Source organism: Diplotaxodon limnothrissa, linkage group LG11 (assembly GCF_057381915.1).
Source record: "Diplotaxodon limnothrissa isolate DT_005_m linkage group LG11, D_limnothrissa_male_GT1.1, whole genome shotgun sequence".
Lineage (NCBI taxonomy): Eukaryota > Metazoa > Chordata > Actinopteri > Cichliformes > Cichlidae > Diplotaxodon > Diplotaxodon limnothrissa.
In genome coordinates this window covers 16,376,205-16,402,091 of record NC_140606.1, presented here as the reverse complement: position 1 = coordinate 16,402,091, position 25,887 = coordinate 16,376,205, and the positions used below count along the sequence as shown (strand labels likewise).

The window sequence follows — 25,887 nt, the reverse complement described above, 5'->3', positions numbered from 1 at the left end:
TTCACAGCACAAAAAATACAATTACAAAATGTTTCTCGAAGAGGCAATGAGTCAAGTTGAAAAAGACATTGCCCTTTTTGAGGAACATAAATACATTTACGTAGGCAGGGAAGATGCATCTGACGAACAACAGTTACAGCGGACTCCACTGCCACCCATTAGACCGAAAAAGACAAAGTTGACACCCGCTCCTCAAGTCACACAACCAACGAAAAAGGAAACTTTCTCGACCGACAACCTACCACCTTTTCGTAGGATGTGTGTTCCACCTATATCCAGAAGTGGAAAGCAACCTATTCCCATGACTGAGAACCTTCACAGACAACCTATTCCCACCCAACTAGTTATAATTCCACGACCTAGTCCTGTCCCTCTGCCACCTATTTGTAAAAAAGCTGAATCTACACCCCGACCACCTGTAAGACCTCCAATGAAACGAGGTGTAACACCCATCCTTCCACCCATTTCCACCAAAAAGCTGTAGTGCTGTACCGTTAGAGTAGTTTTTTAACTACCTAACCCCCAACCGGTCTTGACAGAAGCCGCACCATCTGAGCCTGGTTCTGTCGAAGGTTTCTTCTTTTTAAGACAAAGGAGTTTTTCCTTCCCACCGTCGCCCAGTGCTTGCTCAGATGGGATCATTTGATTGTTGGGGTTTTCTTAAACATAAATTGGCCTATTGAAAAAATGTAGTGGTTCTTACTACATTTTATTTTCAATAGACCAATTTATGTTCAAAAAAAAAAAAAATTACAGCAGAAAAGAAAGCATGGGAGACATCTGATGCATTTCATTGCTTTTTAAAAAATAATTTATAATTTATCTGGAACAAATAAAAGAAAGTAAAAATAATCTTTTGTGGATTCTTTTTCTTCAATAAGTAGTAGAATAGGCAGTTCTTTATACATAAAGCGTAGTGTTTTGTTAAAAAATAAAGTGGCACAGCGGCACTGTGTTAAAGGCCTGTGTTTTTACCATCAGCGTGACAGCGTTGTGTTGTTTTTAAGTACTGTATAATACTTAAATATGATCAGTTAGACAAAACCAGCTGATGACAAATGTTTTGTCTTGCTTTGTTTTATATTTGGGACAGTTCTTAACCCAGTTTACAGCATGATTTAGCAGATATACATTTGCCCTTCTAAACAGAGAATGTTTCAATTCCACAGGTTTCACCTCAATTCTTTTATCTGCTGAACTAGAACACTTCAAAATGTGTGACAGTACCAGTAGATAACCACATTTCTGCAAGTTTGTTTTTTGCTTGTTCAGCAACTTCAGCAAGTGGTTATTGATGTATCATACTTTCTTCAGTCGTGATGGATTCTGTTTTCAGACAGGGTAAAACATCAGGATGGTGGCTAATACGGAAAGAAAAATGGATGGTGACAGAAAAACAGAGATAGCTTATACTAGACAGAATGGCCTGCATCCCTTGCTGTGTTCTTTTAATTCTTCAGCAAGGCATTTGATGATGACTATGGGTTCTGGACTTCATGTAAATAATTTTCATCCAAATACTAAAAACAATCCTTATGCAACTTTGTCCAATTCATAACTGGGTACTAAAAGGGCTTCAATTCATGAACAGATGATGCAAGACTTCTGTTTAACATCTTTAATAAAAGCTACGAGTGAAAACTTTCATTTAACATCAAGTCTTGGCAGCATACAGAAGTAAAATATGTAAAAAAAATTGAAATTGCCCAACATTTACAGATTTAATGTGCTATATGTGCATGCCGTTGAATGCATATGTATAGGTTTGTGCATGAGTTTTCTAAGGCTGTGTTGTCATTCTCAGTTTAAGAAGCAGCACAAATACAATGGGCCTGCTGAGCCTGACAGCCATAAGCATCCGTCATAATGAAACTACCTTCAATGAAACAAGCTCAGGAACTGCCCCTAGACACACACACACCTACAAGTTAAGCACACTAATAACTCATATATATAATCTGTGAAATCTCACATAGAGTGCATTTTGGATGTAACAAGAGCACATCACAAGAAAGCAACAACAAATAAATAAATAAATAAATGACACCCCGCTAAACAATAAATATATCACCAGTGTTGGGACTAACGCGTTATTAAGTAACGCATTACAGTAACTACGTTATTATTGTGGTAACGAGCACGGTAACTAGTTATTATGCCAAAACCAGGAACGCGTTACTCGTTACTGGGATTTAGATAGGCTCGTTATTCGTTACTTCGTGTGGTGGCTATCGCGGAGCTTCCACAGATTCAATAACATTAGCAAGTGGTGGAAGCCAGCAGGTGGATGAGAGAAAGGGAGGCAAGAGGAGAGACCCGAAGCGGCCGCCGGTCCCAGTGTCAGGTGAACTGAACTTCAGGTAAGAAGTTATAACCTGCAGTCCATCTGGGTCAGATATGAACCAAGTTTAGGTGGAGTTTATTTTCGTTATGCTGACTTTTTTGTACTGCGTGCTAGCTAGCATGACGGAGTTTCTATACAGCTGGGTGGGTGCTATGTTACTGATGTTGAACTTTATTTTGTTCATAAGGTTAATTATTAGAGTTGCCAACCGTCCCGTAAAAAACAGAATCGTCTGGTATTCAGAGAAAATATTACGCGTTTCTTATTGAGGTGAAAAGGAACAGTTTGTCCCGGACTTCAGCTACAATGAAAAAGACACAAAGCTGGAGTTTTTCTGTGTTTACGCTGCACAGCTGCCTCTTCTTCTCTCATCCTCTCACCCTCCCTCTCCTGTTTCTACTTCAATCATGAAACTGATCAATGATCAGCTGATCGGCTTTTCTCTCTTGTTTATTTATCGCCCACTTTGCGGCAGAAAGAGGAAACCAACGGATGTCGCGGTAAACAACAGCAGCACTTTTAAGCTTGATCAGCTGTTGTTAGAATTTATTTAATATTAATTTCTAGTATCAGCTGATGTTTGCTGGAGCCACAGCTGTAAAGCTGCTGGTCATGATGTCGGTTTGGATATGTGGTGAGTGGGAAACATGAAGATGAAACCAGGAGATGTCCTTACTGAATCATCAGAGCTGTGATGGAGAAACAGGTTTACCTTTTAGTTAACATGAATGAGTTGAAGGGAAGTTATGAACTGTTTCTGAGAGACAAATAACACCAGGATCCTTTTCTAAGCAGCTGACAGCTGGTAACTGTGCAGGGGCGGGTCTAGCAAAGTGTTGCCAGGGGTCCATGTAGGGAATTAAAAGGGAAAGGGGGGCACAAGGAAATACTTTCTTATTCTCATTTAAAATGTCTCACTTTTAAAAAAATAATTATCTGAGTCTTACAACAAACAATTGATAGATTGATACATATATACCATCAGAACAGTGAACATCACTGTCACAACAGTATTTATTTTCATTCAAAGGCTTTATGATTTTTCCTATAATGGTGGGCCGGTCTCTAGTCAAAATGCCCGGGACGATTTTTTTGTCCCAGTCCAGCCCTGTATGCAGCTCATCTGCAGTCTGGTGTTGCCTACATCTTCCTATTCAGAAGGCAGAATTTCCGAGTTCTGAGTACAATCGAAAGCACCACGACTGCAGTTTTTGTGTTGGATGTAAAAAGCAGGCTAGGATAGAATCAGGCGTGGGATTTCTCTCGTGGAAATGTGCACATTATTTTTTCCTTTCTATTGGTAGGTGGCACAGTGCACTTGTGGTAAGTAAGCAAGCTAGAAGAAGAATCTTGCTGGGTATCCAGTTACGGAAGCAACACATTAACAAGAGAATTCTGAGTAAAACCAAAGTTACTTTCCCTAGTAACTAGTTACTCTGAAAGTAACGAGTAACTTGAAGTAACTGAGTTACTTTTGATAGAAGTAACTAGTAATGTAACTAAGTTACTCATTTAAAGTAACTTACCCAACACTGTATATCACAGAACTTAACTTTGAGTGAGAAAAAAAGAGAAATAGTCTGGAAACAGATGAATTTTCAGTCACTGACACAGTGGGAGTTCTGGCAGACACGTTGCACTAAGAAATGTTTTATTTTTAGAGACTGACCTGAATGTATGTTAGATACTGGTCAACACTGGAGCACTTTGGGATGCTGTAGCCCTTGTAGAAGCTAAATGCAGGTCCAAACATTTCCTCACTGAACCACACCTTGGCAAAGGTGTTGAGGAGGCGCTTGTCATAGTCGTCGGTCACACGACCACCGTATTGAATCTCTCCAATCATGTATCGAACTGTGTTCCAGGACACACCCTAAGGAGATGATAAAACAGTGATAAAGGATGACAAAAAAATTGTTCATGAATGTGCAATATAATTTGTGAGCAGACTGAATACATACACAGTCAGAAAGCTCTAAAACTCCCAGCAGATGGCTGTTGTTGATAAGTATTTACAATATCCTTTCTTTAAATCTCAACCCTTTTAACATTTTTTTATGGTCAAGAGTCCTAATCACACAGAATAATAAGCATTACTCTACCTACCTTCTTAATATCCATGTCATCAAGATGGTTTTGAACAAACTGGACAGTGGCATTAAAATCAGCCTGGTTGAACTCATAGGGAATATTCCATCCCAGGGGGCCATATTTCCTTCTCTCCTGAACTGTGCTGTGAAGAAAGGCTACTGCATACAGCATCGGCCTCCACTGCGCCATGTTACTGACATCCAAAAGGTCCTGGTTTATACCTGGTCAGGGACATGCAGGTCAAAAAGATGTACTGCATGCCCAAAAGGAGGCTAAGTGTAACATCTACAGAAATGTATTGAAATAATCCATAACTGAATAAAGTCAGTTACTTCTAAAACCAAGCATTGCACAAACATGCACACACAGATTTCCTTTTTAGCGAACAGTTAGGATTTGTTGCGTAAATGTGGGAGAAAAGATAGTGAACTGAATATGTCAGTCAAAATAATACCTTCTTTCTGATATAATACCAAACTGCAATTACTAATCGAAATCAGAATTCCCTAGCAGATCATTACATGGAGAAACCTTTGGAATGCAAGCGGATCCACACAGGTATGCACACGGGTGTTCACTGCTCGTAGACCCAAATTACACCTTTCTTGGCTGCTACTTCGACGCACATCTGTCCTGCGTGCTGCACAACAACATTGAATATTTAGTATTTACTGCTGTTTACACTTAGCTAGATTAATGCGATGGTGTTGTGTTTAGTATGTTGCTTTGTTTTTTTTTTCTGCTTGTTTTCTATAAAAAAAAAAAAAAAAAATTCAAGCTTTAGATACGATCTCAATTCCCCTCCAGGAACCATGTCATCTGAGCCAGGAAAAGACAGCTGGTTTCTACATTTTAAAGATTCTTTTCTTTCTTCACCCTTGTTTTGGACCAAAACACAGACTAGATAACTCAGACTTGTTTAAAATTTTACTAACCTTGGGTAACATGGGTAAAAAACAAAATCCGGAATACAATAAATATAGCATCAAACAGGTGTTTCTCCCACATTTCCATCTTTTTATTCACTTACTTATTCCTATCATGGATATCACGAAGTAGAGGTGTTTTGTATATCTGCATCTCCAAATGTACACATCAATATTGGAATATATTTCATTCTCTTAGGTCCTCTTTCTTTATCACATAGATAAATTGGATCTATTAAACTGGCTAGTATTTCTGGACTTCTTTAATGTGAGCTTAAGTGAGCCAAACCTACCGCCATATGTCCTCTTAAGCCCTGCCTTGAGGCCCTGTGGTGGTTCATTGGTGAACTTGATGGACATCTGGAGAAGTGTGATAGGAAAGTGTCTGTGGACCTCAGTGGTCATCCAAAGGCGGAAGCTGTTGTTGACAAAGTCTGTCTCTGTCACAGTGTCCATGAGCTCATCCATGAAGTCCAAACCCAGGTGGCAATTCTGGAGTAAGGCCCAGCCACCCTGGGGACAAACACAGTAGTATGCCTATCATCCATGACGAAGACTATAAATGAGGAGTTCAAGAAAACCCTAAATAATTTCTATAAATTCCAAACCACATTTTTAGAGACAGAACATCTGTATTGCTAAAACAGCAGTAATATCTCACCACTCACATTAGCCATAGTTTGCTGCAGAAGCTTGCGTGCGTGGACCTCTTGTCCTTGACCCATGGATACATAACGGGTCTCGATTTTCAGCTTCTTCCCGAGTGCTATAATGGAGTCAGTTGGATCTGAGCCCATTGAAAGGAAGCAGATGAGAGGTGTTCGTGGGTCCGACTCCTCCCACATCTTCTCTAAATCAAGAATCACCCCTTCAGTGTATTTCTCCCCTACTGCGTCCATTATGTATTTACGGGCCTAAAGGAAAGAATATGATGCAAAGCAGATGTAATTTTTTAAATGCTTTGTAATGCAAAGAGTTGAGCAAAGTAGTCCAATAGTATATATTGGAATAAATTTACTTTCTAGAAAGCTGAGAACTGAGATAATTCTTCAAAGCATTTTCTTTACTGGCTAACTCTTTTTACCCTTAAGGCTAGGGCAACTGTGGACTGGACTGTGAGTTTAACTAAATAAATTGGACTCCAGGCTTGTCTTCAGTGGGCCAGAAAGTTATCCATCAGTAAAACTGAATATCTTTTAGCCACTGTAAATATTCAGGCACAGCAGGCTGGAGGGTGAAAGCTGTATAACAACAAGTTACACAAGCTGCTTCTTATCTCAAGAAGAGCTTTGACCAAGCAGCTTTCAGTGAAGATTAAGAGATTATACATTCTTGTTTTGTGGTCCGTGTCTCATTTATGTAGCTGTATTTTTAAGTCAGGAGGTATCGCTTCCCAAGCTTTAAGCCATTAACTCTCAGATTAGCAACTTTAAGCCTTTTCTCTTTCTTTAGTGGTAATTATTAATTTTAATTGCAGTCTACAGTATACTATTGAAAATGCACTATGATAGAAATGAGAAAAGTAGATTTACATTGCCTGTTCTACTTGTTGTGTTGTATATTATAAAGTAGGCAAAAGCATGACCAAAAAACAGACCAGACAACCAATGTTTGGCTTTCTAATTAAAGAAAATGGATTGGGTGACCCTTAGCCATCCTATGCTGCTATAGGCTGGTTAGACTCTTCTGATGCTTTTAAAGTTTACACTGCGATATTCATACTGTTAATATTTCCCTTCTCACTCCTGTAGTTTATGTTTTGTCCTTGGTCTCTCTATGTTCTCCTTTTCTCTCTCCTCTTTACCCCTCACCAGTCGCAGTAGATGGCCTCCCTTTCTGAACCTAAACCAGCTTCTGCCAAGGACCCGATCATTAATTCTGGAGCACCGTCACCAAAGGCTTGTTCACAGGGGAACTTATAACAGTTATTACAATATTAATGTTCCAAGGAACTTTTTGTTTTGAATTGGCATTATATTAAAGAAAACTGAATTTAATCATTGTATCTGTCCTCTATAGCCATGCATAAACATGTCTCTCCTTACCTGTGCGATGGTCCTGTCAGGACACCAGCAGCGTATGAGGAGCAGCCGTCTAAAACAGTCAAGAGACTGGTCATAGGAGTTTGGGACTACTTCCTCCTCTGGGGCCTCCTTGTCAAACCAAGCCTTCCACTGTTTCTCGTTACGACTTATCTGTAAGAAGACTTATCTGTGACAAAAAGCTCTGACGTGGGAAACAAATATAAAACAGGGCGCACACACACACACACACACACACACACACACACACACACACACACACACACACACACACACACACACACACACACGCTCAGCCAAAAGTATTTGACTGGAAGTTTCTCCAACTAAGCTCATTTCACAGAGCACTGAGTTTTGACTCCACGGGGACCACAGTGCTGTCATTCATCCACAAGGGTGTGTGTATTTAAGTGTGAGTGACAGTCCATCATGATGAGTGTGTGTCTATGTACAAGAGGGAAATGAAGTGAGCCATGATGAGACTGATATTGACATGCTTACTAGAGCAAAGAAGAGCTGTGAAAAGTATTTAATAAGCACCTTGAGACAACTGCTGTGTATGTGAGTGTGTGAGTGTGCAGGTGTGTATGTGATAGATTAGAACTGCTATCTGAAGACTTAAAAGATAAAAGTCCAAGTGGGTAGATTTTCTGTAGGCTAAAGGACACTATCATACAGCTGTCAAGGCATGTCTAAATTGATCAAGTGTATGTTGTACCTGATCCAGTATATCAGCGAACTGCCAAAGTTTGCTGAGCTCTACAAGATTTAGCCAGGTCATGTCAAGGATCCATTTAGCTGGTTTCTGGGGGCAAGCCTTCAGATCCAAGGATGCACCTCCTGAATAATATGAACATGAACAATTACAGATATAGACACCTGCAAGTATAACTGGAGGATCCAATGCAAAAAATTCAATTTTAAACTCCCAAAATACATAACAAATGTAAAAATGTAAACCCAATCTTCAAAAACACAGAAAAAGTCATCAGAATTGTAATTTGTTGTTTATCAGGCCAGAGCTGACAGATGGTGAAGCTGCGTGCGTGCACCAGACTGTGGCTGTTCTGGTTCTGCCAGTTGCCATTGCTGGGTTTTATCCCCACAGTGAGGAGCACTCCATATCATATTCAGTGAACTGCTACAGTGTCAATATGTTCAAATTCTGCATAGTTTTTGTCATGAGGTTTAAAACCTGTCTACTCCTTGAAATAAACAATAAATATGGTTAAAGAAAAGAATAACAAACAGCAGAAACAGATGGCAATTTTAACAAACCTTCAGGCTGTTTTGATGTGAATGATAGCTTTACAGAAACCCTTGTATTTTCATTTTTATTTCAAAATGGTGTTTTAAAATAAATCTTAAGAAAAAGTAGGGAAAAACAGTTTTTGTCCAGATGAATATGTTTCAGAAAATCTGTCTGTTCATTCTAACAAGCCGTAAGAAATATCATAATCATGTTTACAACCATGTGATCGATCAAACAGGAAGTAGAGTGTTGTTAGCTAAATGATCTATTCGTTAGCTGTAGAATCTTTGGTTCTGGACAATTTGTGAGTCAGCACAGCACTGGCAGCCTTCATGCACTATGTGTCTCAGTATTCAGTGATCCCGCCCTGTAACTTTACATGGTCTAACACTTTGTAGTTTAGCTGATGGTGGAATATCTAGGAGTGAAGAAATTTCCCAAACTCACTTGTTGCAACGGTGGGATGTTGTTAAATTCTTAGTACTAAGAATCTTTGTCAATACAAGCCATGTTTTTTCATAGCTCAGAGCAGATGTGTTGAAACTCATAATTTTGGGTCTTAGCATTTTTATCTTTTATTTGTTTTCCTGCGTTACTGAATAGATTTCATTTGGCGTATTTTAGTAGATCATAGAAATATTGTTGCATTGTTTGATGTTATTTCATGTAACGAAAATTCTATTCTTTATATTTGTAATATGCAGTTAAATACCTAATAAATAAAGAATACTTATGCACATCTAAATGCCAGTAATCAACATGAGTTATGACCCCACTGAAACGTTCCAAATATTCAAACTAACCCATGGTTGCATGTGCTCACAAAAACAACAATTTACCCGTACAAACAAAACCTTCAGTGTTTGCATCTGCCTCTTACCTTTGATGAGTGTGAGGAACTCCTCGTGTTTGACCTTGTTGCTCTGCATGTCTATCTTCAGCGTCATCAGCAAAGTGAAAAGAAACTTGTGGTCCTCATACAGGCCCCGTGCTGCGTACTTATAAACTTCAAAGGTCATGAACTCTATGATGTTGGCGATCCGTTTACTTGTGATAGGGCTTTTAGAAGACCTTTTCAGGGAAATAAACAGGTCTTCTAAATAACATAGCAACTTGAAGATTCTGTTGCTATGTCATAAAATTATACTTGCCAGTAGTAAGAGTGAGAACTTCTCTAAAATCAAATATAAACTACTAGTAATGATTGCACAACTTCATGAAGTAATAACTTGCAGGTTTTTACATTAGAAAGGTATGGTGGTTTAAATGCACAATAGTTCCTTGATTTGAAGTTTGCAAAGACTTTCCAATATACATATAAACACACAACAAATTACTATGGGCAAACCAATTCATTAAGCAGGAAATGGTAAATATCAGCGTATCCTCACCTGGCCAGAGAAAGGTCAAAAAGTCCCAGGAACTGTCTAAGAGACGTCTGATACATGACATTCACCATACTCATCTCTGTAATCAGGAAGTACAGGATGCTGCCCCTGGTGGCCACTGGAATCACACAGGGAAACACAAAAGCACAAACTCCAACAAAACAAGTAATATCGTTCATGAGGACATTTTTAAACAGGTTTTTGAAAGAATGTTCTGTTAACTGTAGCCTCCATCCATCCATCCATTCGCGTCCGCTTATCCTGTTCAGGGTCGCGGGGGGCGCTGGAGCCTATCCCAGCTGTCATAGGGCGAAAGGCGGGGTACACCCTGGACAGGTCGCCAGTCTGTCGCAGGGCCAACACACAGAGACAGACAACCATTCGCACTCACATTCACTCGCACATTCACACCTATGGGCAATTTGGATTAACCAATTAACCTATCCCCACTAACTGTAGCCTGTATTTTTTAAATTAAAACCAATATGTCTCACATTTGTGTAACTGAAGGCTGACTGACACTTTGCAGGCTTACTTAGAAAAAACACACAAAAAAAGAGGGAACTTTGTTTTTAAATCATTTTCATTTTCACTTACCTGGCCGGTACTCCTCTCTGGCTGCGTTGATCTGGATCTCAGTCTCTGCGGCAATCTGTAACTTCTGAGTGACTTCTTCAGCCGTACACTTCGTGTTGCTAAGGACAAGAATCAGACTCTCATCATCAACCAAGGAACCCTAAAAAACACACAAACAATTTTTTTTTTTTTAAAAACGATTATTTTTCACAATTTATATCTTATAAAGCAAAAGAGAAAAAGAAAAAGAAGGCTGCAAACTATTTCTAGTTTTAATTAAAAAACGAGAATGCACAAAACTTGGCCCCAACCTCACCCATGCAAATGAATAAAACATTTTCTCACTGGTGGCAATGTAGTTAACCATTTCTAAAAAGAACATTTCTGACACATTGCGGTTTCTTGCCTGTGTGCTCGTCAGTCGGTAGAGAAGACTGTCTTCTAGTTCCTTCATCTTTCTCTTGTTAGATGTCACATCTTCCAAGAGGTCTGTCCTCTCCTTCTCCAATTCCTGGTGTCATAAAAGCAAAGAAAACACAACCACATGAGCAGATATAGCTGCAGGATGGTGCTAGAGAAAGCCTGTCATTAAAATCAAAGGTCTTTGATTCTGCATTGCTCTGATGAGTTGATTCTGTCTGTGGCTTTAGACTCTTCTCCGGTGCCTGTCTATCATGGTGGCCTCTGGTAGCTGTCTATATTATTCTTACTAATATCTGCAGCCGCATGAAGGTCAAGAAGCTGAGATTTTGGCAAAAAAAATTAATAAATACCTTATCTAAATGAATAGATGAGCAGAATCCTTATGAAGAATAAAAACGCCCCTAGAGGAGAGATAGCCTCAGGGTGATGATAAGACCTGTAAAGCTATGTTGTCGCCCTTTTCTCCGTAGTCCTAAGTAAGCCCCAGCAAATGACTCCAGCTTACCTCTTCTAAGTGTCCAAAAGTGTTATTTCTGCACTGGGGAAAGCAGGTCTTATCAAAATTTACACCACAGTCTTGCCTGCTGGGAGCATAAATTTGACCAGCATGCTAAATCCCTTTTAGAGTATGAGAGACAATAATTGTGATATTTTGTTTTGAGAGTGCGAGAGATTAAACTAAAACAAAATTTGTCTTGTTATCTAAGTCAAATTTAATGGTGGCTCATAAGTAGGCCGACTATCCACATCCCATTAAACTGACTGCCTTTAAGCGGGTATAAAAAAAACAGTCACCACTTCTAAGTGGCAGGTGTGTTTTAAATCAATTAGATTGCTATTTTGATTGTAGATTACAAGCATATTTTCCTAAGAACTGCTGTGTTGGACACTATCACAGCAGGTTGTTATCAATGATAAATGCTCTTTACATATAATGTAATATAATATAATATAATATGAATACACAAATATTTATGAAAATGCTTTTTTTTTTACATTTCCTATAATTTTACTTTTACTATGAGAATTATTATGGTCAAGACAGCAGGCTGGTTTGAAACCAGTGGGTCTGAGAGGACAGAATTAGTATTCATACCCTTTCTATTACTGCATATGAATGATTTCAATAGCTTACAAAGACAGATGTAAGTCATACTGGAGCTGAAAGCTGTGCGTAGAATTGAAGTTTGACTGAAAGTAAAAAGAAACGATTCAACAGTGATGTTGGGTTTGTGAAAACTGCACAAATTGTAAAGACAAGAAGCAGGGCTTACAGCTGAGGTAGTAGTTTTAGCTCTTATTTGATTAAATCCAAATTTAGTACACAGATACAGTAACAAGCCTCTTCCCATCTGGAATAAATCTTTCATTTCATGACCAGCTATCAGCAAAAGGAAAATTGTTTTTCTGTAACAGGACCAGCCTTTTCAGAGTGACAATCAATGAGTCCTGCATTTGGTGCATTTATAATTCACTAATCTATTCCCCAGTGAGACTGACGTCACTTGTCTGTGTCTTTGTGCGTATGCTTGGTACCGATACACGTGAGCACTATTTCTGGGTTACTTTTATTCCCCACTCACACTGTGTTTGACCAAAGCAGGGCGGTTGCAATTGTTTGTATTCAAATGGCGTTCTGATGTCACAGTACAGAGAAAATGAGATTGGGAAAGATGTAGAGAGTCTGCATTTAAATGTTGTTCAAGATTTATTTCAGGTTCTACAAGGATGCACATAAGCAGTATTAATGCAGGGGTACAGTCTAATAGTACATTATGCTAACCTAATTTAAATATGTTCCTTAATTATGTATCGTCTGGCTTTAGTGGCTACCATTTTGAGTACTTGTATACCTGCTTTTCAGTGAGGATGACTCTGCCCAGCAGCTGGTCCTCCAGTCCTCTCATGGTGACAGTGAAGTCAATGATGGAGGTGCGAGCACTTATTTCAGGAGTGTAAGCCGGGTTAGGCAGCTTGGTGGTCATATACAACCTGAAGCCCTTCATCACATCCACTTCTTTGTCACCAAGCTTCACCTGCAAGAGGGTGTATGTGTGTTATTGTTTAGAATATTAAGTCTTACAAATAACATAATAAAGAGCTCAGAGTTGGAATTACTGGTTGGAGTTCTGGTTTTCCATTGGAAATTAATGTGGGTGTATTTGGATGCTAAAAGTTCATATTTTTAGCATCCAAAAGTGCAGAATTAATTTAGAGTGTTCTCATTTGTGTTTTCAGGAAATTGGAATTGTTCAAATCTTTATTAGCAACACAGAAAAGACATTTGCGCACAATATAAATGTTTTTTCTCCAAAAGCGCAAACCATTTTTTCCATTAAAAACATATGAATGTCCTGTTGTACCCAGAGTCTACTTCCAAAGCTTAATTTGGGGTCGTCATTTAGGCTAATGAAACCAAAACCACTCAAACTGTGATCTGCAATTTTCCCAACTACAATTATCTTCAACATTACATAAAACTGAAGCTGCAATAGAGTCAAAATCGGTGCATTTCGCATCTCAGGAACAGGAAGCACTCTGCAAAAGTATGCTGCAATTTCAGCCTTCATCCTGTAAAATCATTTGATTTTTTTATTTTTGTTTTTTTACTAACATGCCCCCAAACACCCACAACTCACGCAACAGCATCAGGTAGCTCCAGTTTGTTTATTTCGCCCCCCAAAAAATAATATTCATTCAAATCAACCAACATCCCATCTGCACTGGCTCAATGCTCCACAGCCTGAACTCCTTTGCATTAGAATGTGAGCTAATACAGGATACCGAATGCACTTTGTGTACTGTATTTAATTTGATGTTACTTTAACAACTGATTGAGTTCGATTTATGTGGTGAATTTAACTTGTTTGGCATCAACAAAAATGATGGAAATAAAAAAGAAAAGGAAGTTTCATTATGCAACAGAAGTCTGTTAAAGTATCGACACTTGCCCTTGTTCTAAGTGGTGACATATTGAATGTTTGTTTCCCTGAGTATGTCTTAAAATTTTATATTTTATTGTATTTTTTGTTAATGTAGCTTTCAAAACTGTCTGAACACCCAAAGCAGAGTCAAGAGAACCAACTGTGCCTTTTTGACAAGATCTAATGATGCCGACCTTCTATAAAAAACAGCAAAATAAAGGAGGAAATAGTACAATGTACACTGCACAGTGTAAACCCTTTTCCCAGACTTACCAAGTACATTTTAATCTGTCTCAAAAGAATTAATATGATCTAGGAAATGTGGTCTGGCTGCCAATGATACTCATACTTAAAACTCTCTTCTAGTCGACACTACCTGTGCAGTGTCAGCGAGAGAGCTTGTTTTTCTCTGTCTGAGCTAATCAAGCTCTATCAGTCCAGGTGTGACAGCTGGCGTGCCAAGGAGAAGCTGGCAAAGTCTCATCATACTGACCACTAGTCTTTGAACATGCCTGCCAATTTCATACCCTTCTAACTAAAAGTAAAATCTAACACATGGATCTAAGTAGGATTATTTCGTTCTGTGTTGTTACCTTGTAAGTGGAGCCGGTTTTGATGAAGTTTTTCTCAAGTATGTTGTCAAGCGCAGGGTCCAACTCCTCCCCCACATCCTCAATCAAAAGGGGTCGACCAAGAGACAAACTGTCCTCTAGGTGGTTCTTGAAGTACTTGTGATTCAGTGAGGTGATCTGAGATCAGACAAGAAAACACATTTTAAAATGGTAATTGTCTGATTTCAATGTGCAGTTTGGATGACCACCACCACAGAGCCTGATATTGTCCTGAGGATATGAAATAAATGGGCTAAATGTGAGAAGATTTTACAAAACAGACAAAAATACTGATTTTACTGTACGATACAATAACCTTCCTATGTGACCACAGCAGCAATAATATTTGTCTCCAACAGGAGTAGGAGACACATGTGTGGTTTCCTCACTTTTCCTTCAAAGCTACAAAGGTCAGCCTCTATGTGCGGATTCTGACTGTTCAAGCTAACAAAGAATTGCTTTTCAAGTGAGCCATTTTTAGAAAAAAATAAAGAAACTTTTTCTAATGATGTGACCTGAAGAAAGGGTTGAAACCTACCGCTGGAGGAAATGTGTCTCCAGGATGCTCATAATGGGATTTCAGAATGCATTCACTCGGCTTAGAGATTGCCCCTAACAGGGTCAGCGACTTTTGCTTAGCTTATTATGTCTGCAGAATTGGTGGTAGTTTTTTTGTGGGGGGTTTTGACATTGTGCTCTGTATACTGGATAGCAGGAAGGACCAAGGGCATTAAAGAATTTAGGACCACAGTTACTAACAAGCAATGATGATCCACAAGGCCAGTAACATTGTGGGGATGGAGCTGCACTCTCTAAATGTGGTGTCAGAGAGAAGGATGTTTTCCAAGATAAGGACAATGCTGGACAATACCTCCCACCCAGTCACAGGAGCACGTTCAGTGAGAGACTGAGATTACCCAAATGCACCACTGAATGACACAGGAAATAATTCCTGCCGGTGGCTCTCTCTCTGTAAAATTCATGAATCTAAACCACCAGTACACACTGCAGTAGTTGCACACACTTATGATCTGCACATCCTATACAGGAATATAAGGGCACTGCAATTTCAGCTTTGTCTATATTCAGTGTTGTCTAATATATTGGGATATTTATAATTGGAGCTATTTTCGTTTATTAGAGCTGTTTTGTTCTATTTTTAAATTAGTATTATTTCATTGGTACTTTAACTTGGTAGTAACTGTTCTTACTTGGAACTGTGAACACACAATTTCCTCTAGGATTCTGATTCTGATATTAGAGGCCACTAAAAATCAAAATGGGCACAGGACATTTGGACTGGTGAAGAAGACTAGGTATAATGCAAAAGGCTGCATGACGGATGGATGAATGGATGCATTCATTTAACTTTTATATGCTTCAGACATTGAAACGAAATTGTAGAAGATAGTTTTGCAAACCTGTAGCTCATTCTTGGCTTCTTTGTTCTTGATCCAGATTTTTCCCTGTGTCTGTGGGTCAATAAGGAGGGGGAAGCGGGCAGCTTTGGTTACAATAATGCCATTGTGAATGGACAGGTCATCATTTGGCAAACCCTGTAAGACACAACATGAATAAATGGTGAGGGTCAATCTTGATGCTTAACAGTATCTCCACCAATGATAAATGGTCCAGCAATCAATGTTTCCTGGGATCCTCGTTTAAAGATAAATAAAAGATATTAGCAGCTACCAGTGCTACCCATCAGCGTTTTAGTAGCACCTATGGTATCAGTTTAAAAATCCTAAATTGTCTGGTTTTCAAGTTATCTGATTTACAAACTGGGCGTCCACACCACCCGGTTGGCGACCCAGCAGACTGACAACAACACCATATCAGCTTTTTACTGCTGAGGGGTAAAAAAAAATATGACTGTTAACATAAACTAACATTTACACAAACGTTAAAACAACTTAAGCTAACAAAAATGTTAGCAATTCTAGTTAGATTCCCATATATTCACAAAACTTCTTTCAACTACTAACTACTACATTACTGTTACTACAACCAACAATAATAATAATGACGCTATCAGTTAATTTTTAATTAACCTAATTACCTTATTTTCCGCAGGATTTTAAGGTGCACATAAAATCCTTTAATTTTCTCAAAAATCGACAGTGAGCCTTATGTATGAATTCTGGTTGTGCCGATTTTATGTGGTACACAGCACTCAAAAATCTGTCAAAACATGTTTTAGTACAACTATGTTTTGGTAAGCTACGAAGAATTGATTGTCAGAGCGTTATGACAACCGTAGTCAAGAGCCTTGCGGAACAATCTGGGTCCAAAACTCCGTCAGTTTCAGGACAGGTCCCAAAGTCGAACAAACAGTGCGACATCACAGAGAGTTAACTGTCTAAATTCTTTCACATTTAATAAAATGATCAGCGTTGCTGATTTACCAGGTGTAACGATTACGTTTAACATACAGGCATCCATGAAAACAGAATTTATAAGATTATAGTTATAGGTTAGATTAGAGTTATAGGTTAGCAGGAAGTTAGCTCGCTAGTTTCCGTCTAAACATGATATACCATGTTATGACTGAGAGATTTCTGAAAAAAATTAAAACATACAGCTCTGCTATGGCTTCCAGCATAAATGAAGACAGAAAACTAAACAGCAGTGATGCTTGTAGGGTTACTGGGTTGGGCTAGCTGGTATATTGGGTTGGGCTAGCTGGTATATAATGCTGTGCTACATTACATGTGGCATTAATATGTAAAAACATCTTTAATTAGCAAAATAGATCACTGACCTGAAGGTTCCATTCACTAACTGTGGGCGCATCAATGAGCAGTTCAGTCAGATTGAGGTTGTTACCAAACGGGATGTAACGTTGCTTCAGCTCTCGCTGCCAGTCGTTCAGCAGAAGGTTACGAAACTCCTGATTGAAAGGTCCTGAGTAAGAAAGAAAGGCTGTGGCCAGAAGAACATCACCTGGAACAGGAACAAGCGTTGTTACGTGTACATACTTATCAGTACACATCAGTGTATCAGTTACATATTAATCAGATGTGGCACTGCCTATGCACTGAAATGAGAACATGCCTAAATATTAGTGGGGTAATTTTAAAAGTGCAAGAAATTCCATGTCAAACAGTAGCATCAGGACCATCCCGCTGATAAATTAAAAACATTAGCATACAATAACGACATGACAGATTAAGGTTATAACTCCAAGTATAACTGCATCATCAGACAGAGATTTTTCACTTCACTGCACACTATTTATCCACAGAACATTTCCCATATCACACAAAGAACTTCATATTATTATGATAGATATTTGTTATTATGTTGCAGAGGCTAACTCTATGTTTTTGAAACCTGCTGTGAAACCCACCCACGAGCCGTTTGGTTTGGACAGCAAACTCTTTGCTCTGTTCCGTCCATCTCTCCTTCTCGCCAGCGAGACCGCTGATGAGACTGGACGCTGTCTGCATCTTGTGTCTGCAGCGCTCAGCATCCTCCAGCAGCGTCTGATGGGAAAGGGGCCCGCAAACAGGTCAGTAGGTTGATGTGTCTATTTAGCCTTGTGTGTCTGTCCAAGTGTGTCTGCCTCTATCCAAGTCTTATTCCACCATCTGCACATTCGTGGATTAAACCCCTAAAAGCTCATCTCTGTTCATCAGAATTACATACCCATCATCATTATCTAACTTAGTACGCATGAATCTAAGAATATTTGCCTCTTCCCTCAGCTGCTCACCAGCGAACTGCCCCTCACTGCATGCGCAAGCCACACTTTAGGTTTTTTTGCTTGACAGAGAGGGACACAGTGCCCTTCCACACTGCTGAAGTGTGTGCTTTGTTAAGCAGGAGAGAAAAACCGAGGGCTTCTTCTGTAAATCAAGAGGACTATAAAGGAGAGGTGGTGCTGTTCCAACAGGTCACAGGAGAGAAGAAGTAGTGTGATGTGTCAGGAACACAGTGACTTGGGCAAAATAAAGAAAATGCTGGGTGTTAAATCTGTGATTACAAACAAAGCATACAAATGCAGACAGATTAACACGTCCTGGGAAGCTTGTATTGCCCCAAGCTATTGTTGTTAATGTTATCTTCACTTTATCTGTCTTCTTTTGCTTTCCAGGACTCATTTTTAAAAAAATATATTTTACCACTTTATAAAGGGGAAATATTGAAAAAGGCATGTGGCCTGTGCTATGAAGCAGAATTTCATCTTATCCTGGTACTTTCAGGGCTAACCCTGAGTTTTTTGTATTATGAAGGTGGTTTACTTCTTACCGAGTTATATCACCATGGTAAATTGTGCTGCAAATCTAACTTGCCTTTTAAACATAATTGAATTAAACACTTGATTACAGTCCATCAGATTCTGTTTAGATCATCAGTATCATAATGACTGAGCTATGATATTTTTAAGCATGTCTGTTTCCTTCCCATGAGCCTAGTGTTCCCAGTCTTCATCCAGAGAGCCATCTAGATTTCCAGTTCTTTTTCTGTTTTTTGCCTTTTATTGTTTAGTTATGGACTTCGACTGCATTCCTAATAAAGCTTGCTTTCTGTTTTACATCGAGACTTTGGTCTTCACTTGGAGCCACTCCTGTCCATCATCAACACCAAATGCCTTTGCAACGAGCCTTTCAGTCTCACTTTTAGCCCTGGAAGATGAACAGTCTCTGCATCTTAATCATGACATTATAACCTGTTCCCGTCCTGGTCTCTTAATCAGGGAGTCTTGATTCACTTGCTGTTCCATTAAGATGTTACATTTCACATCACAAAGTGTACTGAACATGGGAAAACACAGACCAGATGCTCTCACAGACCTCCACAGAGGATTAACCGGTGTTACTCAGTCACTTCAGTAACTAAGGTTCAGTCCTTTTTTTCCTTTTAGCCAGGCTGTCACAGATCTTATGGTACATTTGTCATACTGTACATACTGCAGTTTATAATAATATTGTTATTACATCAGTGGCACATTGATATTCTCAAAAAACATTTTGCTTTCTTGAAGAACGTGGGAAAAAATATCATGTAACAAATAATAAACACAGTTTATCCCCTATAGTAATTGTTGCACTTTCAAATAAAAGATAAAAGGTATTAAATTCCTATATCAGGAGCAACACACAGGTTTTGTGTACTGAACTAAATTACAGTTGTGTTTTGATGAAGTTGCTGACCTGTTTCTCCATCATTGCTTTCTCATATTCCCCCTGTACCACATCAAGCTCTGCCTGCTTGGCGTCTAGCTCAGCCTGAGCTTTCTGAAGGTCCGCATTAGCTATGGTCAGACGATTCTCCTGCACGGCCAAGTTAGCCTAGAAAAAACAGAGAAAAACAATGAAAGAGTGTGGAGGGGAGAGCTGTGATGGTTTGTTTGTTTGCTTTGTTTTTTGCACATTAAAAGCTTCAGGTAAAAAACAGAGAAAAAGTCATTAAATAGTTAAATGGTTAGTGGGATGCCAGTTTATCTCACAGCATGCGCAACCCACAAAGATTAAATGCAGCAGCCAGCGTTCAACTCTAACCCATGGCCTCAGTTACCAGTGTGCTATCTAATAGAGGCAGAAATGTCTGAAAATGGTTAGTAAGATATTTTAGAAGAATGGACATAAACACTGAAAGAAAGAGTTTGAAGATGACAGAAGTAAGCAAAAAGATAGTTTGTGTATAGAGCTAGGGTTGTAGAGAAAACACTGAAGCTCAAAAGCTTTGGAGAAAACTTGAGAGTGTGCTTGGTGTGGGATAAGGAAAAAACATAGCTATTTAATATTAATTGACATCTGAGGGGAACATCCCGTCTCATCTTTCTGCATGTCTGTCCATTCGACTGTATCTCTGTATCCAGCTTAAAGGGAAAACACCACTGGGCTCGAAACCAGAAAATCTGTTTTGTAGGCTGTGCTCCACAAAAGGTCAAAATAAAACAACAGTGCCGAGGGATGTGTATATATGTAGCTGTGTGTGAGTGTGTTTGGAGGGGGATTAGGGAAACAAAGTGGAAAGGAGGAAAAAGAAATTGGTGGCTAGAGCAAAAAGAATAGAATGCAGTTAAGAAAAGAGAGAGGTGTTGAATGAGAACTAACAAGGGTGACAGCAACAGATGTCATCATCAGGCAACATTTCCAAAAGCATAAATGTACACTGTAAATGCCTTTAAATGACTATGACCCATCAGACATTCACAGCAGCTTGTATTTACTTGTAGTTAACCGAGTGGGTGATTCTTCAGAAGAATTTTGCCTTTTGTGTTGGTGAAAGCACATGTTACAGCCATGGGTCACCTCGCTCTTTCATCTGGCGTGATTAGCCCTGTCTGTTTTGTATGCTTATTAGCATGTGCAAGCCCCTGTTAATGATTGGTGCCTGGACTTGTCTCTCATCCTGCCTCCTGGCCTGCTCTGCGTTCTCTCACGAATGACTGGACAGTTGCCCCGGTGCAGTGGTTCAACTGGAATACAGCACTAATCACAGCAGCCGCTTTAAAAGAGCTGCCACTTTGCTATTCAGGACAGTGTGAACAACGTGCCATGCTGTGTTTCCTGATTGGCATGAACTAAAGGTTGCTTGTTAGCTAGTTTTGTATTGTTTGTAGCTAACAAGCTTCTGCAAGCAACTCTGTGTAGTGCTTCTCATGATTCTGTAACCTCTTCCGTTGACCAAGCTCGGCACACTCATCCAACTAGAGACACTCAGTTTAGAGGGTGACTAGTTAAGTAAGTTTGTCCCTTTAAAAAATGATAAGTAAAAGAGAAATTAGTTGAAGTAAAGTTCAGTTGCTTCTGGTTAGAAAGCGGTCATTGGCACTGTCTGGCATCTTTATATCCACTTTTCCGTCATGCTTAGACTACATTATCTCTAAACATATTTTCTAAATTTCTATATTTTTTTGACCAAATAATTTTCTGTTTTGGAAGAATTAACTGCTGAATAAGGTAAGGCTGAATATTAACACTTTAGAAACGTTCTAACATTGAAAATGTTAGCTCTATATTTTCTACTAAGTCCTTTTTCCCCAAAAACAGCCACAGATCAAGAAAATGTTTGATTTAAAGGTCAATCATGGATGCAATACACCGTTTTTCTTTTTGTTAAACACTTTACTTTGCCTTTAGTGGCTGAATTTGCTGATCCATTTAGTTGTCAAAAATGGCACACACAAAAAATGACAAAAATAAAGATTTAGTATGTTTGTGTTTTATCTCTGGGGTAAGCATGGAGGTGAGAGAAGGCTCAGCTGGTAAGCTTTTAGCTTACACAACTTGTGATGCTGTGCAGTAATAATCAAGACTTTGCACATATTTTCTGCAGATATCAGATCTGGGTGTGTGGATTTAATAATTCATAATTAATAATTGAATAATTCACAGGGATTCCAGTGACATAAAGCGAATAAATAGTGCAGCCTGCTGCATAAATAAGCAGTCTTTGAGCACAAGGAGTCTGAGGAAATCCATTTTCAGGCTTGTATCACAAGATTAAAAACGTAAGCCTTGAAAATCTGAGATGCACCCAATGTTTATAATCAGTGGATAAATACTTCTGAATTTTGCTGCACTTCAAACTTCTACCATCAGCAAATTATTGCTGCTGCAGTGTGGAAATGTGCCTTTTTGTGCTTTTGTGGCTTGTGGTTTTTCTACAGAATGAAATGTTTCATATTCATCAGATTGGGAGAATAGTCCAAAAAGTGTGTGTGTGTCCCTAATGTTACACATTTTAGGAGGTGTTTCATAATACATATTTGTAAGGGTGAGTTTAACTTACAGATGCCAATTGGTAGTCAGTGGAATAGTAGATTATTCAGTTCACTTTCTGCTTTTCTGAGGAAGCACTCTACTAGATCTGCAATAATGTTTGTTACCTTCAAGGGCAAGACCTCCTTGTTGATGGAAAAGAAGGAAGCCATGGCTTTGGTCCAGGATGCTATGCCAGCTACATTGCCACACACCCTCTTGGCTGTTTCGATGTTGTAGTCAGGCATTTCGAAATAAGGCTGCAGGAGCTCCACAGTTTCCCTATTAATGCTGTCCTTGGGGAATTGCTTCAGGAGGGGAAAAGAGGCAGAAAAAACAGAATGAGTATGCGGCGGTTTAATCTGGGACTTATTTCAGCCTTTGCATTTAGACAAATGCTGAAAATGCAAAGCTATACAAAACCAGAGAAAATGAAAAAATACATACTGAAAGGGACAAAGACAGAAAATAGAGCATGTACTCAATTGAGACCAAAATTGCATCAGGATGAAAAAAAAAACTATTTAAATCAGGGCATCAATGGGTTATGTTTAAAATAAAAGGTGTTTACAAATAAATATTTTAATAAGACATGAACCACTTTTATGGAAGTGCAGAGACTAAACTCTTAAGAGTCTAAGTTTAGCCCTTTCTATTATGTAGAATGTAGCTTTCATTCATGTTAAACATGGCAAATAACACAAAGCATAAATCCTGAATCATGTGTTGAGATAATATGAGCACTTCAGTCTTAACTATATACAAATTAAATAAATGTTACTGCACCTGCAGACTGCCCAGGAAGTTTCCAGCAGTCATGAGTTTTAATGACTCCTGCCATGAAGGAGTGTTGCAGTTCTTCTCTGGGTCAACTTTCACAGGGTTGACCTTCCTCTGGAAGAGCAGCAGCACGCAGTCCATGATCCGCATGATGAGGTGAGGGGGGCGACCGAGTGTCCGTACTGTGGCAATATCCGACGGTTTAATTGTCTATGTGGGCAAAGAGGACAAACGGAGAGCGGGAGAATTTAGAACAGTCATTTACTGTATGGCATGACCCCGATGGGAGAGCTGGAAACATGTGACAAGTAAGTCGAGTAAGGATTTGACGCCAGCAAACTGGACAAACGCAGAGCATGTTAGGAGACGATTAGAGCAGCGCGTTACTATGACGAGAACAAAGGATAAATCATTTGTTTCTCATTACCGTGTTCAAAGAAGAGACAGATACATTAATGAGGATTATACCTAATTCTCCAGTTTCAGAATATAAAAGCAGAGGAGGTGTGCAGAGGGAAACAACACGACGACTGTAAGTATAAACTGTGGCAGAATGAGAGGAGTTCAGGAGAGGGTGACACAGGATTTCCTCCAGGGACTGATTAAAACAAGAGACAGCAGACCAGTAAAGAAAATGTTCCTGTGAGAACTGTTCGGCTGCTTTACTCTCTTCTTATCTTTTCTTGTTTTGCACTTCCCATTTCTGTTCTCTCTTCCTTGCTCCATTTAAGAGATAAGATAAGATAGAACTTTATTAATCCCTCGGGTGGGTTCCTCTGGGAAATTCGATTTCCAAAAAAGCACAGCACCGACAGAAGTTACAGAGTTATACACACACACATATATATAAATACAGAGACAATATAAATAAAATATACGAAGGGGATAAATAGAATAAATAGGAATAAAAATAAAAATACAAGTGAATTGCACATTTCAAGTATTGAGTCTATTGCACCGTTGACTATTTACAAAAGTATTGCACAAAAGGTATTGCACAGTGAGGTGAAGAGGCACTACAGCTTAGTTGTTCCCTCCTTTGTCCTCCTGTTTCCCCTCCCTCTCCCCTCCAGAGAGGAGTTAAACAGTCTGATGGCGTGTGGGACAAAGGAGTTTTTAAGTCTGTTAGTTCTTGTCTTTGGGAGAAGCAACCTGTCACTGAACAGACTCTTCTGGTTGTTAATGGCCGTGTGCAGAGGATGCCTGGCATTGTCCATAATGTCCATCAGTTTCTTTAATGTCCTTTTCTCTGCCACTGTCACCAGAGTGTCCAGCTTCATGCCGACCACAGAGCTAGCCCTCCTGATCAGTTTCTCCAGCCTGGATGAGTCCTTCTTTGCTGTGCTGCTCCCCCAGCACACCACAGCATAGAAAAGTACTCCAGCATTTTTCAAAAGTACTCCATATTTCCACTCAGTGCAAGCCTGAATTTCCCACTAGAGTGTCAGCCACCAGACAGTCTGGGTTATCATGTACTTCTACTTTCACTAGCCTATATCCTCTATTCTCCTACAGCTTCTTATGAAAATCTCTCACTAAGCCCATTGTTACAAAATAAAATCATCACTCCAGTTCAGCAAGAACTACAAAAACTAAACCATTTTATGCTTTACTGTCATCATTAATCCACTGTAACTATTAGCAAATCAGCTCCTTTTGTATGACAAGGAAATGTTATAGAATGGTACTGTTACCTTGAGTTTGCACACACACAAACTCGGTCCTTTTAAAGGCTGGGTGAATATCCAAATTAATCACGAAACAGAACCGGTCTGTGAATATTTTAATGTGACAGTGTGGTATGAAAAGCCTGAAGAAAGGAAACATGAATTCCTTCAACTCCTCTGCCACTAAAACTGATGTTCTTGAATAAGTTAGAAAATATCTTTTACTTTAATCTCGCTATACTGCAGAACACCAGCAACATTAGGAAGTGTCTTGGGTTGTCTGTTTAGAAATCCGAGGTTTCTATATGCAGTTGCACGATAACATTTTTTTAATGAGGGAATTGCCACAGGAGCTCTGCATGCAACCATCTACCCAGGAGGACAGCTTTAATTACAATGCAGCTAGAGGCACCAGACGACCATACTAAGTTTAGACACACCAGGACAGTAAAGCTGCAGGCAGAAACATTCATACAGCTTCACACATTAAGTCACAGAGGGCTTTAAGTGGCACCCTGAAGCAATACATAGTAAAAGAGCAGGAGAAATCTAAATTGGGTAAATGTAAGTCACACATTAAAGCACAAAAAGACTGCCCTCACTTTTTTAAATATTCAAGTTATATTGTAGGGTTAGATCATGAAGGCAAAGGCAAATATGCTTTGCTTTACTGGATCAAACATGCTTACATTCACCCCCCTAAAGCTGTGACACAGGAAAAACTCTGCTTATGAGTGAAATAATCTAATAGCTACAAGACTCGTGGTGTCTACAAGATGAACTTTGATGACTCTGGTGATCTCCCGCCTTTTTTCACTGGCACTAACATTAGGGTGACATTTGGCTCATGAAAGCCAGTTCAGACAACGATGTCACGTTGCTGTTGAATGATTAATTGCAATCATTTTTCCAGCACATTTTGTAATCTTCAGATCATTTTAATTTGTCTCGTTAAGTGATTTATGATCAACTACCTGCAAAACTAATTATCCTATAATACACCCCCCGGTCCAACACACACACGCACACACACACACTCACACTCACCGCCAATGTGGTACTCAAAAAAAAATACTCAGGTTTAACATTTAAACTGAAATGGTTCGTATAGCATGTTGTGAATCTCTAGCATGGCTATAGGCTCTGAGTGA

General features: G+C 39.2%; 1 protein-coding gene across 3 annotated transcripts in view; it reads right to left on the bottom strand.

Moving 5' to 3' along the window:
- Nucleotides 1-25,887, bottom strand: part of dnah5 (dynein, axonemal, heavy chain 5) — a 118,068-nt gene that overhangs the window by 36,885 nt on the left and 55,296 nt on the right. For all 3 annotated transcript variants that reach the window (XM_085365208.1, XM_085365210.1, XM_085365209.1), the window contains 18 exons: nucleotides 23,076-23,279; nucleotides 22,418-22,597; nucleotides 19,734-19,871; nucleotides 17,927-18,062; nucleotides 17,339-17,520; nucleotides 15,999-16,133; nucleotides 14,560-14,715; nucleotides 12,896-13,078; nucleotides 11,026-11,130; nucleotides 10,641-10,779; nucleotides 10,047-10,161; nucleotides 9,536-9,726; nucleotides 8,122-8,243; nucleotides 7,407-7,556; nucleotides 6,030-6,275; nucleotides 5,655-5,874; nucleotides 4,451-4,656; nucleotides 4,014-4,217 (listed from right to left, as the gene is read on the bottom strand). In XM_085365208.1, coding sequence (XP_085221334.1) covers nucleotides 4,014-4,217; nucleotides 4,451-4,656; nucleotides 5,655-5,874; nucleotides 6,030-6,275; nucleotides 7,407-7,556; nucleotides 8,122-8,243; nucleotides 9,536-9,726; nucleotides 10,047-10,161; nucleotides 10,641-10,779; nucleotides 11,026-11,130; nucleotides 12,896-13,078; nucleotides 14,560-14,715; nucleotides 15,999-16,133; nucleotides 17,339-17,520; nucleotides 17,927-18,062; nucleotides 19,734-19,871; nucleotides 22,418-22,597; nucleotides 23,076-23,279 — 3,012 coding nt within the window. The remainder of the gene's footprint in view (nucleotides 1-4,013; nucleotides 4,218-4,450; nucleotides 4,657-5,654; nucleotides 5,875-6,029; nucleotides 6,276-7,406; nucleotides 7,557-8,121; nucleotides 8,244-9,535; nucleotides 9,727-10,046; nucleotides 10,162-10,640; nucleotides 10,780-11,025; nucleotides 11,131-12,895; nucleotides 13,079-14,559; nucleotides 14,716-15,998; nucleotides 16,134-17,338; nucleotides 17,521-17,926; nucleotides 18,063-19,733; nucleotides 19,872-22,417; nucleotides 22,598-23,075; nucleotides 23,280-25,887) is intronic.